Below are 18,489 nucleotides of genomic sequence, written 5' to 3'. Positions count from 1 at the left end.
TAATTCTATTTTATAATACATAAGTTTTTTTTACCAATGATTTCACTCTTTGTAAAATATGTAAAATATGTTAATTTGCAATATATTTTTAATGTTATGTGTTTATATGCGTGTTTATCGTATCACTCGTATCTAAAATGTAATAATACGCAAATGTTATTAAGCTTGATTAATCCGCGATATCCCGTGTTTAATTCCCGTACGAGCTCTCATAATTATTATAAAAGATAAATCAGAATACGGTGTTGTTCGAGACTGTCGTTAACCTAGTTTCAGTAATAAGAGTATGTTTCGCGTAGAATTTTTATAAACCTCTTTTTTAGTCATCTACCAGCATGTACATGCGCAGCAATGAATAGACGTTGATTGAGTGTAGAATAACGAGTGGCTGAGAAAATAGAGTATCCGAAAATAGTATGATATTCCCGGTTCTTGAAATAAAGAAGAATGACATGATAAAAGTGAAATAAAATCTTTCTTTATATTACATATAAATATCGCTATTTATATTAATAGTAATAATTCCAGATTTTAAACGAATAGAATAATATAAATAATTTATAAACGTCAAATATATAAAATATATATAACTGTGTATTTTTAAAATCAGGAACATAAATACAACATACTTTTTGGATTTTTGTGACGTGAAAAAATGTATTTTTTATAACGATTTAACGGTTTGACGTAAAAAAAATATTTTTTATAACGATTTAAAGACTAAATAACTAAAAAGTGTGAGGTAAATACTATAACAAATAAATACTATAAGAGAACTGTTGCAAAATTTTTGCGTATTATTATCCAATATTTCTCAAAGTTTATGTTCTTTTTGCAATGCGGCATGCACAGATGGCGACGAAAGTGATTATTTCAATAGATACAGGAACGGAAGAGAGCATCGATTCTGCATACATAAGAATGAGAAGAATAGAAGGGATAGAGAGATAGGGAAATAGAGAAAGAGATCACGCAGAGAAGTTACTCGATTAAATCTAATCGAATTGCGATACGCGAAATTTCACGCATTCTTTACCGGTGAATTGTGTATGCGCATTCTTCACCTTTAGAGATCAAGGGGCATATCGAATTGCTTGGTCATTCCAATCACGTAGTCGAGTTACAGCGGTCCTCCGAAGATCCCAAGTAGCTGCTAGTGCAGTTCAGCGCTTTACAGTTTGCATGCTCGCAGTCGTTGATTTACGAACGTGCGCGGAGAGGGCCATGGAATGTAATAGCGGATCTAGGTTTGTTATTGCCGCTGCAACAATCGTTTGTATGCATTACTCTTTGTGCTCGGCTTTATGCATATAATCTAGAACCCGGGACGAAGACGGTCGTTATCAAGACAATGTAGCGACTATGTCGAGAAGCACTCTGCTTCTCAACATTGCTATGTCACGACATTATTGCGAATCTTGTCGATGGAAAAAGCAATGAATTAGTTAGTTCAGAATTACACAATGTTACAGTATTGGTATACAGTATTATTGGTTGATATAATTTAAATATATTTTATGATACGGTTACAACAATGATTTAATCGTATATTTCATTTTTTCATAGCTTATGGTATGCGTTATAATAATGAACAGTTCAAGAAATTTGTAATATAATATTCAGTTTTGTATGTAAGATAATTGTTTTAATATTTTAGATAGTAATATTAATTTTATTTTTTGGTACTTTAAATTTAGTTTCTATAAAGTTTATATTAAATATTTTCGAATAATTATATTTAATATATCATTTATTGAACAATTTAATCTTAAGAATAAGGAATTAATCTTATTTTAAAATAAAACAAGTTTAGAATACAGTTTAATGAGAAAGAATACAAGATAAAATATATGTAATGTGGTAATAAAATTCGCTGAATGTTATGAGAAAATAAACATCATTTAATGAATATATAATAATGACTTTCATTGTCCTTCAAAGTAATTCTTCCCTCGAGGCAATACACTTCTGACTACAGTTCTAACTACGTTCATACAGTTCGCAGAACCTTTGTGAAAAGGCATTTTTTAATATTGCCTTAAATTTTGTTATCACACTGTCTTGACTGTCCGAAATATTTTGTAAGTCGAATTCATTGTCTTCTCTAGGGAAGAAAAAGAAATCTGCTGAAACAAAATTGGGAGAGTAGGGAGAATGCAAATAACTCAAAAAATGATAATGCAACGCTGACTCAAAAATTGCCATATAATTTTGCTTTAAATCAGAATCGATGAACGTAAATATAACAATAAGACTTAAGGCAATATCCAAAAATGAATTTTTCACAGAATTTTCGCAAGCTATACGAATGTGGAATAGTATTTACGGATATAATTATTACGGATATAATGATATATTGTTTCTAGAGGAGATTACTTTAAAGGACAATGATGATTGGTATATATATTAATTAAATGGTGTTTAATGATATTTTCTTACAACATTCACCGAACTTTATTGCCACATTATGTATATTTAAAAGATACCATTGAAATATCGTGTTTTATGCAAAATCTTCAAGAGTATTTAATATTTGCGAAAGACAGTGCAACAATATTCCTAATATAATTGCGGGTATATTCGAATAATCAACATGATTTCGATCTTCTTTGGTTCTACAAATTTACTCAATAAAATTGGGAAGCACATCTCCTATGCTTTACCTCCGCGTTACCACGAGCGCCTCGTCGCAGGAGAAACGACCAATATCGAGTCAGACAGATGTTCCTTCGTCGCCGCGTGAATTATCGACTTCGTTCCTCCGTGCGCAATTCCTTCTGCCAGAGTTAGGAAATATTGAAAAATTTGCATATTCTGCATCTCGTACGTGACTGCTCACGACATAACTAACAAGCTTCTCATCTGTTTATTTTTCATATTTCTCAACGGGACGATGCAACGACGGCCTGCACTCATCCATGTTGTGGATTGTTGGCTGTTTGGTGGCGGTGGTGACAACACTCTACTACGGTGATGGTGATATATTAACACATTGGTGATGGTGACACATACATTGACATATTTATTTAATTTATTTTGCGCTTGCTTGAAAATTTTGCATTTGTGCATTAAAAATATCGCATCTATATATTGAAAATACTATATTAATGTCGTTTGTTGGCACTATATTATCTGTTATTATTTTATTATTTATTCACACATGTTTTAACGCTTGAATTAATAAATTTATAATGAAATGGATATTGTCACATTTCATCACGCATTATCTCACATACTGATTATTAACATATGTGCGTGCGTGCGTGCGTGCGTGCGTGCGTGCATGCGTGTGTGTGTGTGTGTGTGTGTGTGTGTGTGTGTGTGTGTGTGTGTGTGTGGTACATATATATGTATATGCTGCTACAATCGCTTCACTATTTCCTCGAAAACTTCTACGACCGTACCGCCCTTTATTGGATGCCACTCGCGAAATTATCGCGCGAATCTGCATTTACACGCTGGTACCGTCTGCGGTTCCATTCGCAAACTCCATCGTCACGAACGATCTCCGCGTTAAATTCCGCAAATGTCGACTGCTTCCCGCTATGTTGAACCGCGTATCGTGTGTAAACGAAACGACGTCGCTTTCGCGGACGAATTTGTGCCATTGATACATCCATTCCCACTCCAATCCCGAACCAATCCCGGCTGATCGACTCGTTAATTACTCTCAATCCCTTTAAATTGATCACTGTTGTGGTGGCGATGCCATTACGGCTCATCAATCGATCTTCAATATGCGACCGCTTACACTTCTTCTATAATTTACGTGTGGCTTGAATCTCTTTTATTTACTTCTCATATTGCACCTTTCTGCGGCATCTTTATTTAATATTTCATTTTTTATTCGTTTATATTGATTGTCGATTATAACATTAATATAATTTTACTTTATTTACTTGACTTTTATGTCATTATCTATTGATTTGTTAATCTTATTTTATGTTGTGCGGTTTTTCTATTTTAATTGATAGCCCTGTTGTCAGGCACCCTGAAGACCTATCAACGTGCGGCTTGCGACGAGGAAACAATGACATTAAAATGTCCGCCTGGTACTACCATCCTTGTCGAACACGCTCAATATGGAAGAACGGGAATGCACGGTATCAGCAAATGCAACTCGTCCGTTCCTCTGATGATCGCGGGGGACAAATCAACGAATCACACATGCATCTGGCCGCAATCAGTGCAGGTATGTGTCAATGAAATTTTCCTATTTTGAACAGGTAAATACCGATTGAGCAAAGCGGCAGCATATGTGGTTTTTCAAGTTTATTGTTGTTGTGTGGATATTGATTGATTTAATTTACTTAGAAACTAATTGACGTAAAAATCAAAAACAACATTTTTGATTGATGAATTAAAGTTTATTAGAAAGTTAAACATTTTTTGGAAATATTTTTCTTTCTCATCAAAAATCTTTTTTTTTATTTCTTAAAAATAATAAATAAAAATAATAATTAAAATCTTTTGATGCTGATGCTTTGGTAATAGCACAGTATGGCGTGCTAATAAGATATTGTAGACTTTTCTTTTAAAATAATAATTAGAAATTTTATATATTAGTAGTAATATTGAATTTTATCATATATAAGTTGATATTAAATTATGCCAAGGTTGAAGTGCGACGAATGCTTTTAATGCGATATTCTTTTTAGCATAAGTTAAAAGGCTGATCACATAGGTATTTCTAGTGTAATGGCATAGCGCACGAACTTCACAAATTTGCTAAACTTGGTAAGACATGATTCCATTTTCTTGTGAAAGTTGAATATTTGGACGTACTTTAAATTCCGATTATCTTCCGATTCTGCTTCTTCAGCTCCCGAAAGGAAGTTGGCGAGTACAAACTCCGTTCAATCTGAGCAGCCTAAATTCGTGAGTTCTGAAGAATTCGAACGTCGATCAAATGTAGGATGTGTCATCTCCGTTTCATAATATCTATGATATCACATTTCGTAATATCACGATTGCTTGATCTAACCTGATACATATAAAAAGAACGGTTTTCTGAAGTATTTAAATATTTAGTTAAATACAGATCTGAAAATAATTTTGTTAGAATCAGTAAAATAATTATGTAGGACTTTTAAACTGATTGTTTGGGTGTTAAAACTTTTTGCAACATTTCCCATCATAATTTCCTAAAATCTACATTATTTTAATGGACAACAAAATTATTTTCAGATCTGTACCTAAAATTTTTAGATACTTCCAAATTGTTCTTTTGTGTACCTGATTCTGAGAGAGATTTTACGCCGTCGTTCACGCTTGCTCCATTTCTGACAACACTTTCATTTCTCCACTTCGAAACTTCATTCAATGGTTTACATTTATTAGCTTTTCGTGAACTCCTCAATTCTAATCTGGAACAGGATGTGGATGATATATTCATTCCACTTTCATCTTCTTCTAGTTCTATCCTGTGTGTGTGAGTACCGAACTGGAAAGAATCGTAAAGTGAACCCCTTTTAGGGGTTTAACCTTCGTTCGCTTCAAGCATCATAAACCTTGCTCAAATGCATGAACTCGTGCTTGAATCAGAGTGCTGTTATTCTTGTCTATTGGATGATTTTACACATACACAAGGTCGAGATTGTTACAATACTCACAATTCTTTTTATCATAATCATTTTTGTCAGTTTTTTCATTTACACGAAAAAAAAAAGATATATCTCTATATTAATATCAAATTGTGAAAAGAACAATTTTGCTAAAATATCTAAAAATTTAACTAAATATATAATCTGGAAATAATTTTTTTGGATCATTAAAATAATTTTGTAGAAATTTTAAGCGTAATATGAGCCATGTTATAGAAAAAAATTTTAATATTTTAGCAATCAATTTGAGTGCCAATCATAATTATTTTGGTGGTATAATAAATGATACTAACAAAATTATTTTTAGATCTGTATAACTAAAATTTTAGTTATTTCAGTAAAACTGTTCCTTCACTGTGTGAATATTTAAACATAAAAAATTATAACATTCCAAATTCTCGCCTTTGACTTTATTTTTCGTTCCTTGTGATTTTTCGAAATTGTCGAGTGAGTTCGACTTTAAATAAGCTAAAGGAAGAAGCTTCGTCAAAGGCAACGCAGATGTACTCAGATGTAACTGTAAATATCATCAAAGGAGCTTTCGCAAAGTTTTCGCGAGAATGGTAATCGAGCAAGTCAAGAAGTTGAGAGAAAAGCATCAGTGTGTACGATTTATTCTCTCAACAGGAATGCAACAGCGGAAAGAAACTCCGCGAGAAAATTCCGCGAAGAATGCACTCGCACGAAAACTTGTTTTCTTTGAACTTAATTCACTGGCAATTATGGATCTCGCGCGAGAGCGGGTAAAGAGATATCCCGCACTGGTCTAAAATCTTAGTTGGCGAAATAATGGTAACTGACCTGAAAACGGCACCTCTGTGTTTCGTGAAGCATGCAACTGACAAATTCGTTTGAAGTCGCGCGGGCTAAAGAGAAGAGGCAGAAAATGGCTCGATGATATAACGAAATTGTGATCAAATAATGACGAATATAAAGATTTTCTTAGAATATACGTTTTAGTCTCCTTTTTTCGATATTAAATTATTTATTTGTGAAAGTTATGATTTAAATGTATAAAAGCGGAAATCAAATACAAGATTAGCAACAATCTTTTACTTTTTTTATAAATTTTTTACGGTACTATCTTGTTTGTCTTAACTGAAACTTGCTCTTTATAATGAAACTTGGTATTAAAGACATATACGCGAAAAAACTGCATTGCTGAAATCTAAAAATTTAACTAGATACATATCTGAAAATATTTTGTTGTGCCCTTAAAAAGAACTAAGTAGAACTCTCAAGCATGATTAATGTTGCAAAAAGTTTTGATATTCTAGCAGCCAGCTTGAGTTTTATATAATTACTTTGATAGTCAAATGAAATTATTTTTAGATTTGTATCTAGCTAAATTTTAAGTATTTTAACTGAAATTGTTCTTTCCGTGTATAATAAAACAAGTTTTAGATTTATGTTAACGTCACTGAACAATGCAGTCTTCTGAAAAATCAAGTGTCTCTTGGTAATTCAGAATGGTCTTCGGTTCTATTCTCTCGAAAAAAGCGGTGTTATTCGCACGATATTGCAATATAATAACTTACCTTTGGTATACAATAAAAATCTTCGCCGGTATCCATCCGGTTTGTGGTTTTCGCGAGAGTCCGCGTATCGATTTCATATTTCATATTCCACCGACCGAAGAAGGAACCATTGTACGTATGATCCCACCAGAATGCGAAAATGGAGTAACTCTTTTATTTTGTCGACGATCTTATCCTCTTCTGCAGATCTTGCTTTTCACAAGATTTACGCTTTCTCTTGCACATTGCGCGATATTTTTTAGTCACTGGATATACGATTCGCTCGACGACGCTTACTTTCCTTAACATATAAATTTTATAAAATGCTAAAATTTGTCGTCTTCCTTATCCGTACAAATATACGTGTGATATATAATATGACCGGAATTGTGCTAAGAAATAAAGTCTTTGTTAATCGTTTTACAAAAGATCGAACCATAAAACAGTGATAGATATAATTTTACGACATATACGTATACGTATAATCCGCCTTACCTCAATGACTATCCGTAATGTTTTCTATAATGTTTCGGGAATTTATAGCGGTTTTGGATCTTTTCTACAGGCAGATTGTAACGTATATTACAGAGGAAACCAATGATGGTCGATAGTTCAACGGGCCAAACACTGTAGAAAAATTTTCTTCCTGAACGATTTATTTGGTCTCTCAACAAAAGGTCGTCGACTCATAAAACAAGTCCATAGTGAAGTGCTTATAATCTATTTACTATGTTCTCATATTGGATCAACCTCCGATTATAGTTAACTCTGAATAATTTATGGAGTTTTAAAATTTATATTGCTTTTGATTCTAGAAAGTTGTAAAATTTAAATATATTCATAGATCAAACATAAAATTCAATAAATAGAAATTCAAACGATTGCGAATCGTGAAAACTATGTACGCATATATAAAATAAATAATACATCTATTGACACAAAATCTACTGATGTATTATTTCGTTAATAGAACGCTCTTTAAATGTCATAAAGGGGAAATCAATAGTAATAAGTTTTTCTATATAATAGAAGAAGTAATTAAAGTATATTCTCAAATTGTGACTCTTTCTTTGTATCGTCTTTTCTATTTCATCTAAAATGTTGGATGTAAAAAAATGAGAATATTTCATAATACAACTTTTAGTTCTTGTTAGTATAGTCTATATTCTGATATATAACTTACCATAAAAGAATTGATAATATGATTGGTTCGAGATCATTCGCGAGAAGGCGATCGTTCGAGCTATTAGCTTCCAATACACGAGAAATTTCTAGTCACCCTGATGATGCTCTGTTTTCACGACAGAAGCATTTTCGGTATGACTTGAACGAATCAGCGCGGAGAGACGGGTACTTTTCTCGGGTGCAAGTTACATGGGAATTTTCGACTGGAAAGCCGTATTCCTGAATGAAGGCGTATTCCCTGTAGAACCATAAGGAGAGTTCGACTCGAAAGTGGCTCCGTGCCTCGCCAAGCGATTCGAATCTCGCGAAAGGGCTTTTCCGCGCGAGTGCTTACCCTCTGCGCAACTTCTCAGCGACATACGTCGCTGCTTCTATAAAGAGGTAGGAATTTAAAGTCGTGGCTTGCCGGAATAAAAGCGACGGGTGCGCTCGTGTGCATCATACGCGTTCCTCGCGTGGAACGTATGTAAATCACGAACTGAAAGAAAGATTGAGACTGAAGTGGATGTACAAATATCGATAACGAGGATTTACGGAAATATTTACGTATAAACGAGCAGATATTATAAAACGAGTTAACTTAAACGAATTTATAATTGAATAAGAGATAGATCGAGATTGGTTGAGGGATTAAGGGAACTAGACCCAGTCGTTTTATAGCTTTGTTAGGAGATCGAGCGTCTGTGTATCTATAAAAGATTGAGATCCGATATGCTGATCCTTCAGTTTATAGCTTGATTTTATCATCCGAGGATTTATGTTGGTTTCGTGGCACTTTGTATATTTAGTTCACTTTACTTTGAGCTGAAGCTCTTATTCTTGTCGCGCATCAACATATAAGTAATATCCAAGAATAACGAGCGAGAGTATCCTGAAATATATTGAGGACTTCGTATATTACTAATCGTGTTGCTTTACGGTAAATTGAAATAGCTCAACTAATATCAAAGCGGTGGTCCTACTTGTGCTGAGATTGGTTTGTTAGTTTACGATATCGGGTCGTGATACAACAGCAAGAGAAACGTAGCGGTTTAAGGGAATTACGCGTCCTGACTTTGGCCCCTGAGGCGAAGTCGCTCGATGGAACGGTAAACGTTTACTTATAGTGACGGACGACATGGAAACGGTCAGAATGTATCGACGCACGCGGAAAATCGATTTCTCCCATGGGAACCTTCGCCATATATACGTGAAATGCACGAGAATGGCCCAAGACGGAAACTCTGAGAGCCGATAATTAGATGGATATCGTACGCGAAAATACATACGCGATCGAATCGCATAGGAGAATCTCAACGTGAATGTGTCGATAGCAGCTTGAAACTTGGGAACGTAATTTCCACGTTTCTCACGCTAGGTCTTCTGTTTTCCTTCACTTTCCCATGAGATATTATGACTATTATAATGAACATTTTTTTACATTTTTCTACATTTTTATGAGTGAGTTCATCGATTTTTAATTATTACATGACACGAGGTGCAGGGTGAATTTAATCAGGAATAAAAAATATATTGAAATGCAGTAGAAATATCTTTTATTAACATAAATTTGAAATTAAAAACGTGAAAAGAAATAATCATTTGGCTAAGATTTCTTAAAATTAAAATCTCCGCAAAGTCAATTTGCGGTTTATATTCTTATTTTCACCTTTTATATGACATGGACTGTTATTGACATTACGCGTTGTCCCGATTAAAATTACTTAGTTCATTAAAATGCTTCTCATATAACGCGATTAAATTGCATTTAACGTAATCAAGGCAATGTAACTCGAGCCTTTGCATGTAATTAGCCGATTGAAAATGGAATCCTTGGAATTCTCAGCGATGTGCGGATATCACCAGGCGTTATCGGATAACCAATGACTCCTCAGGAACGTGAAACTCGAAAGGATGATTTCCCGTGATGATGTTACTCGCTTCCGACAGCTAATACTTTTATACTATTCAAGTGGAAATTTTCTTAATTAAAAAACCGTATATCTTTTTTCGCTTTACGCGCTCACCATTTTATCTCTTCCGTTCTATCTTCCGCGGAATCCAATCGTTGCAGTTCTGGATAACGTTGAAAACGCATTTCCGTGAAAGTTGAAACATGGTTTTTACTTCATTTTTTGCCAAAGCGGTTGTAACCGCTTGTTACAACTTTAACTCTTATCTTACGTAACCTTTATTTTGATATTTTTTGTTCATTTATGAATGTTTTGCGATTTATCCTTTATAATATAATGTTTATGAAATGAGTTAAAAATTTAATAATTAGATAAAGATTCTTAATAGTGTAAAAATTTAATCTTAAAAATTTAAATCATAATAAATGATATTGGAGCGATACATGAATAACACACCTAAGTAGAAAAATATCTTATTCACTCTGAGCTAGATTAGTGTTTAATAATATTTCGATATGAATTTATATCATCAATTCGGTAAATTACATACCGATTTAATTTTTAATTTTGAAATGCAATCTTAAACTGAAACTGAGATAGTAATATCTCATATTAAATCAACAGGCAATTTAAGAACATTGATGCTAATCAGCATCATTATTCTTAAATTATTGTAAAGGATTTATTGCGAGAAATGTCATCTCAAAGTTTAAATCTGGATTTCTCATTCCATAACGGGCATCTTTATTATATCAATTCGATCACTGTGGCATATGGTAATATTTAAAAATTTAAACGTTTTTATTTATATCTTTATGAACAGTTCATCGTTCATTTTATCGATTTATTCTTGCAAATATTGGCACATGGCATACGATTTTGTTATGCAGGTCGACCTCAACGATATTAGTTTTACTTTGTCCGACAGCTTTTCATGAAAAAAAGCAAAAATAATCTCATTTCATAGTCAAACTCGTCAGTGAAAACGTTTGGCTGCAAAATTATGTCTTTATTTCATGCAAAAGCTAACTGGTTTAATTTGAAGTTGTCACAGTTTGTCTACCGTCTTTGATATGGTTTTATATCCAGATGAATACCTTTTATATCAATTGCAATAATCGCGGCAAAAGATTTCTCTGTAATTTTAGTCTTCAAAGTAGTATCAAACTAGATTGTTCTATTGCATTGCAGTTTATTCGTGTTATCATATTAATTTCTATTGTATTTCCTCTTTTTTGCTTTAATGATCTGTGCATAATTGCTTAATGATTTTGAGATATATTTGCATTACTTATTTTTAAAAATTCTAAAAGATTTTAATAACTTTTGTTTTTTTTACATATTTTAATTATGATTTTAACAAATAGTCCAACACAGAGAATTTGATATGAAGTGATATATATAATATAATATTTGTTATGATATATTAGTGTCACCTTCGCGATTTAGCTTTAAAAGATAATTTTCTTTATTTTACACACATTTTTTTGCTTGTCAGTTAAATATACATAGGATATTATTTTTGTATTATGTTAAAATTGCAACATTTCTTAACAGCGCGAATTGATGCTCAGAAAAGATATAAAGGGATATCGTTTATAATTCTTATCGATTCTGATCGCAAAGTGAACGGATCTTCTCATTGACGCGTTAGCACTCACTGTTGCAGATGGTGGTTGGAGTCTGTCAAAAAAAGCGGCAGTGTAAATTCAACACTGATCCGAAGACTTTCCAAGGTGATCCCTGTCCTGGATTACGGAAGTACATCGAGGTCGCCTACAAATGCCGTCCTTGTAAGTACCCTCATCCATATACATGCAGATATATTCACACGTACGTCTGCATGGATGCATGTGCAAACGTGCACGAGTAGATCGAGCTACACCTTCGAGAGAGAGAAAAGGAATCGTTTTTCTCCGAGACATCCGATTCCTTTTTATGCGAACATCGAGTGTTAGGTCGGTTCGCCGTTTGCATAAGAACCGGTGATATCGATGAAATTCCTTGCGCAACACGCACGATAGCGGGAGGCTCGCGGAGAAATTCTCAGGTGCGACGTGATCCGGCAAATTCCAACCGATTCCGGTGGCTGCGGGAATATTTACTGCGGATAAGAACGTAATTTTGCAATTATTCTGAGACCGAAGATGAATTGAAATCGAAATTTAGCTATAAATACTATAACTTGCTATCAGGATTTTATTTTGTTACGAGTGCCTTAATTTTATGTCGAATGGGAAGATTTAAATAAAACCATTATTTATCAATTAATTATTTATCAATTAATAGAAGTTTTTATTTTTAAAAATATTCAATTATTTGATTTTAAACTAATAATTAACATTTATATGTTATTAATATAAATTGTAGTTAACAAAAAATAAATTATAGTTAAACAAAAAATGAAATCCCCTTGCGGAATTTGCTGTAATACGAGGTAATATCGAATAGCTTTTATTTTTTATTTAAAAATGAAAATTATGGTTTAGGTTAATATATAATATATAAATGTTAATTATTGTAGTTTAAAGCTAATCTCCTTCGAATAAAGCTTCTATAATTAATAAATAATTATCGGCTTTACTTAACCGTTCAGGACTAAAGGTTCTCGCTTAATAGATCACAATTATATGCACGAGAAAAAAAGATGCGGAACATTTGTAATTATGATATTATTAAAAATTCGCTAATATGATAATAAATACAGGACGAAATATATGTTTGATGTTTAAATAATTTGTTGCGCGACTTAAGATTTATGTCATTAAATTAAATTATTTTCATTGAATTTACGCATTGATTTCTGCGCTAATTTCCATTGCCTCATTGCTGTTTATTATTTGTTTGGCTTTATTTAATTTTTCCCATATAGGTATTCACAATTCTCTCATTCTCTCCCACATCAAAATTATTGAAAACATATTAATGGTATTTATTTTAAATAGCATGTGCGGTCTATGGTCACATGTTATAGTGACATTAAGCATATATCAATGCATTGCGAGAAATGCGAGATTATCACTACTACAATATAATATTGTAATATTATTCGCATTTACTCTGTGTTCCTTTTTCCCTTATTCTCCTCTACTCTCATTATTCTACATAATTAAATATAGAATTAAGGATATAAAGTATTAAAAAATAGGAATATTTAATTTTTAATGAATTAGCGATAATTTAAGTAAGTCAAAACAAGACTCTCAATATTAAAATAATAAAATTATGGGACATCAAAGCATATAGAAGTCCACGTACGAGTAAGATTACGTAAACATTATAAAACTATAAAAAGTAAGTATAACATAATAAAAAATTAACTGTTAAAATAAGACAATATTTAATCATATTACATGTTTCGGCTACAAGTTCGAGAAAGAATACAATAAAAAAATATACAATAAAATATATATTGTGTGAAATGAAACGCAACCGCTAATGAAAAACGCAGAAAATATATTTTTATTGTATTCTTTACATCTGAAGAGGGCTCAAACTTATAGGCCGAAACATGTAATGCGATTTGATTAAATATTATCTTAGTCTATTAAGTCAGTTAATTTTTTATTATGTTATGCTCATTTTTCAGTTTTATGTTTACATAACCTTACTCGTGGACTGCTATTTGCCTTGATGTCACACAATTTTATTATTTTAGCAATAATTTATTTGTTTCTTTTGAAGAACAAATTTTAATACTTTTGCTTTAGACATCAAAACTTTATACATTTTTTGTATTGCATGGAATTTTACTGCATTTACTATGCTAAACTTAGCGTGAATAACAAAACCGTGCGTTTAAACAGTGATATCAGAGATCTATACATACGCATCCATGTAGAGCAATGAAGACCTGTTGCAGTAACAAGCTTCAAGTAATTTTTGCTACGGAGTATAGCAAATACTCCATCGCGGCGCGTTTTACATTCTGTAAGTCCGCACTGGTTCCTGCAGCTCGTGCTCAAGCCACAGTCATCTCATTGTTTACTGCGCACACGGTAAATCCAAGTGCTTTTTCGGGACATTGCTGGCAGCGTTAAATCACTCTCCTAGAACAAAGGTATGTCAGTTTCGCACGTTGAAAAAGGTTACCAGCAGAATAAGCGCAAGAAACCTAGTTTTGTGACCAGTTTGTTTTAGTTCGATCATACGCTATAGGAATGTTGAATAACAAAGTCATAAAATGCTTTTATTTCTTTTATTTTTTTCACAGTTTCAAATATAAGACAATTGACTATAATATATAGAAAATATTAACCCTTATCTACAGCTGAAAATTACACCTATATTCTAAATTTTTCTATTTGAAATACAAGAGAATCTCCGCCTTACGGCGATCGGTACAGAAAGGAGTTTAAGTTTTTTTTCTTACAATTTAAAGTTTAAAGTTTTTTTTCCTACAATTAGAACTTTATAATATCATTTTTGCTTTAAGTTTTAGTGATCTGTTATTGTAATTAAACATATTGTAGGTATTATTAAAATTTATTTTTTTAACTGAATGAAAAGCAATATACAATTTTTATCGATTATTTATAATCTATAGATTTGTGCTTTAAATTGTGAATATATCACGTTGCATGTTACACTTTTAAAAATATTTCGCATGCTTTTTTATGCCATTTGCACCAGAATACATCTGATAACACTGAAGTATTAAATGCATTATTTTCTATATTTTGTTTCTATGTAACCATATATGAATATTTTTAACAAGACATGATATAAAAGTTATTTCAAAAAATGTGATATTTTACACGCCTTTTAAAATGAATATTTTTTTTATCTACAAGTATTGCTAAAAATCGTAAAATAAAATTTGTTATATTTTAAAACGTGTGAATGGTTGAATTTTTAAAGTAATTTGTGTGCAATATTTTTCATAACTATCAACAAGCTTTTTAATTCACAATCAAGAAAAGAAAAAATTGATTAATATATATTTAAATGTGCAGTAAAAGTAGTATTCAATAATAAATAAAATAAAAAATACTACACTTGCTCCATTTAATTATAGAGTAACTTACAAGACAATTTTTGCTTAATAAGCTTCGCAATCATCCTGCGAGATCGTTTTCATAAGAACAGTAAGCGTAGAACAGATACGAAGAAAAGTTCGGGAAACGAGAGTACATATTATGGCGAGATAGGCTGAGAAGTTTTCCTGGCGTATTTGCGCCATGTAATATAGAAGACAATGGTTTTGAATACCATCTTGGAAGTTCTTGTCCCAAGATCTTCTAGAATAATCTTTAATGTCTATAAAAAGATTGTGATCAAATGCAAGAAGTATTTCAAAATTAATTTCTTTATTAGAAGTGATCTACGCAAAAAGAAAAAGTTAAAATTAAGAGCAAACAATTTATTTTAGATTAATTGAGGTATAATATATACTTTAGTTAATTAAAAATTCTTAAAAAAACAGGTAAAAGTACTTTAAATATTTAATATTACTAAAATTATATTAATAATTGTTATATGTTATATATTAATATAATAATAATATAATATTTATACTACTTGTCTCCTTTTATAAATAATTTTATTACTGCATAATAATATTATACATAATATTATTATGCAATATCGCACATAAATATAATATTTTGAATAGCGCCGCAATAATAAAATTATTTGTAAAAGGAGACAAGTAGTACAGATCAACAATATATTTGGCAGATAATTTGTAGATACACATATAGCCATATAGTAAACAGAAAAAGGCATTTTAAAAACAGAGACTTCAAATAAACTTGTTTACTGAAGAAGCATTTTATTATTTAGATGTATTTAATGGTCGTGTAAAAATTCTCATATTAAGTCATTATGAATCTTGCAGCATAATAATGTAAAGTATACTAATAAACAGAATAAAGAGTATAGATAACAATATAAATAAGTATAATAATATATATAATAGTGTAAAGTATAATAATATAAACATTTGATTAATTTTTATTTCGTGAAAAATATGAAAAAGGATGAATTTATAATGCTGCTTTAATATGGTATATAAAGATTTGAAGACAGATTATATAATGCAAGTTATTTCATGCATCGTTTTACATACTGATAATTTTGTCGAGAGTACGGCTTAAGCATAATGTACAATTTTCTGGACGCGAAATGACGAGTGTAGGAAACTATAAGCGAGAATTCCATGTCCAGTAAAATGTTCATTTTATAAAACTTTAATTTCCTTTTTTTTTTTTTTTTTTTTTTTTTAAAGAATATAGTGTCGCGTGTAACGACGAAATAAAACCTACAAGCAGTCATTTAGAAAGTATGCGGTTGCACTTTGCAGTTCACTAACAGACACGTAGGAAATATGACGATAATGGCGACGCTTTGGACAAAAGTTTATTCTTGCCGCAATTTTTATTATCTGGAACAACATATGCGTGTTCACTCCAAACGCGGCGTACACAACTTTGTTACCACAACGTACATAATACTTTTATTTTGTGTAAATTCGTTGTGTAACATATTGAATGCAAATTGCAACAATTTCATATTTCTATAATTTTATTTTAATTGTAATGACATTTTCAGGCAAACTGTTTTCTCATTATTCTCTAACAATATGCTGCATCTATAAATTAATGAATGTTTTGTCAAATTAAATTCTTAAAATTCTGCTTACATATGTAGATGTAAATACGTTTATACATTTGATGATTTTACTCTATATTTTTATCGAAGATAGAGAGAAGAGGAGAAGAATCCATTATTCCTGAATAAAGTTCTATTCGCGTATCCATTAAAATGTATATTCGCGTTTCGCGTATTTACATCCGTCACTTCGTCCAAAAATGAAACGTGAACACTGGGATGACGCTTGTACGTGGCTAACGCGGTTGTCCTCTGTAATACATCAACGGGGCGATTACATATTACAGGTGTCGCGTTACGTGCCAAAGCCAGCCGACACCTCACGCGTCGCCCGCAAATCTATCCGGCGACAACACGTGCCACTTATTGCACTGATGTATGTACACGCACAATAAGCCGCTTATACAAACGTGTTTAATCTGTCTAATCAATTTTTGCTTTGTTTATGCAACTGATGATCAATGTAGTGAGGAATAAACGAGGTTGCTTCATGTTTTGCACCGCGATGGAATTTATAACGCGTATAATGATCAGATCATATATCTGGAGCGTGCCTGAACGCGATTAATGAATGTAAGCATTTTAAGAACCTGATTTCTCGATCTATCGATACAATCTTACTTTGAAAATTCAAAACTTTGAAAGTGATTTTTATTGCTTGAAATATATTATTACATTAATTACAGAATAATGGAATTATTTATCGTACGTTTGACTTAATAACATTGATCGACAAAATTTTACTTTTTTATGTTAATTTGATCTGATAAAGTATTTTTTATAATATTTTTTATATTGTTTTCAAGTCTGTTAAATTTGTGAGGACAGAATTTTTGAGTAACATGCATAAAAAATTATTCTATTTATCTCTTTGTTTCTTAATTTGTTGTTTTTTTAATTTTAATTAAGAAAATGATTCCATACAAGTTATTGTTAGCAAAATAATATAAATTTCTAGAAAGAGTTATATTGATTATAAAAAATTGGAATCCGTAGGATAAATTCTAATCTCATTTCCAAAATTTGTAGAAAAGATATAATAAAAATCAAAATTATTCAAAATTATTTAAAATCATTATCAGTGTAATTCGCAGCGTGTAATTGTGCCAGTTCATTTGTTTTTATTACTTTTCGTATATTTTTTTTAATCTACTTTTTAATTCCAATCTTTTTACAGAAATAATTATTACACACATGTGATTCATCCATCTCAGGATTTAATAGACCATCTTTATCAGCTCCTTGCGGCTTTGTCGGTCACTCTCGACACGTATTCTTTCTCCGCGTCCACACCGCATCGAAGTAGAGTTCGAGAAAGGGCCGGACGTACCTTGAAAAGAATTCCATTCGGCGTACATGAGCCGCTCCGGGTACCGACGTGCCCTGTCGGAAAGAGAAGGGCACGTATTCGCTCGCGTTTACCTCCTTTCTCACCCTCGCTCCATGCACACGTACATACGTGGAAACTAGAGATTCCATCGATGTCAGGAAAAGTAGGTCGATCGAAGCCGGCCTTTTGCTGAAAAAGTGAGGAGCCGGCTCCATTGTCGCTTCGAGTAGTCCGCCGTCGAGGGAATTACCTCTCTCCCCTTTCAACCCTCTTTCCACCACTCTTCTTCGCCATGGCGGTGCTTCCTCTTTTTTGCCAATTAAAACCCCAGACTGGACATTTCTCTCTCT

General features: G+C 32.1%; 1 protein-coding gene across 1 annotated transcript in view; it reads left to right on the top strand.

The window, feature by feature from the left end:
- The window catches only part of LOC108686712, a 178,168-nt gene that overhangs the window by 104,160 nt on the left and 55,519 nt on the right, over window positions 1-18,489 (top strand). Inside the window, exons 2-3 of the mRNA XM_018192148.1 lie at window positions 3,975-4,192; window positions 11,852-11,990. Coding sequence (XP_018047637.1) covers window positions 3,975-4,192; window positions 11,852-11,990 — 357 coding nt within the window. The remainder of the gene's footprint in view (window positions 1-3,974; window positions 4,193-11,851; window positions 11,991-18,489) is intronic.

Source organism: Atta colombica, unplaced genomic scaffold (genome assembly GCF_001594045.1).
Source record: "Atta colombica isolate Treedump-2 unplaced genomic scaffold, Acol1.0 scaffold189, whole genome shotgun sequence".
NCBI classification, from domain to species: domain Eukaryota; kingdom Metazoa; phylum Arthropoda; class Insecta; order Hymenoptera; family Formicidae; genus Atta; species Atta colombica.
The sequence above is the reverse complement of the archived record's forward strand: the minus strand, read 5'-3'. Positions and strand labels throughout refer to the sequence as shown.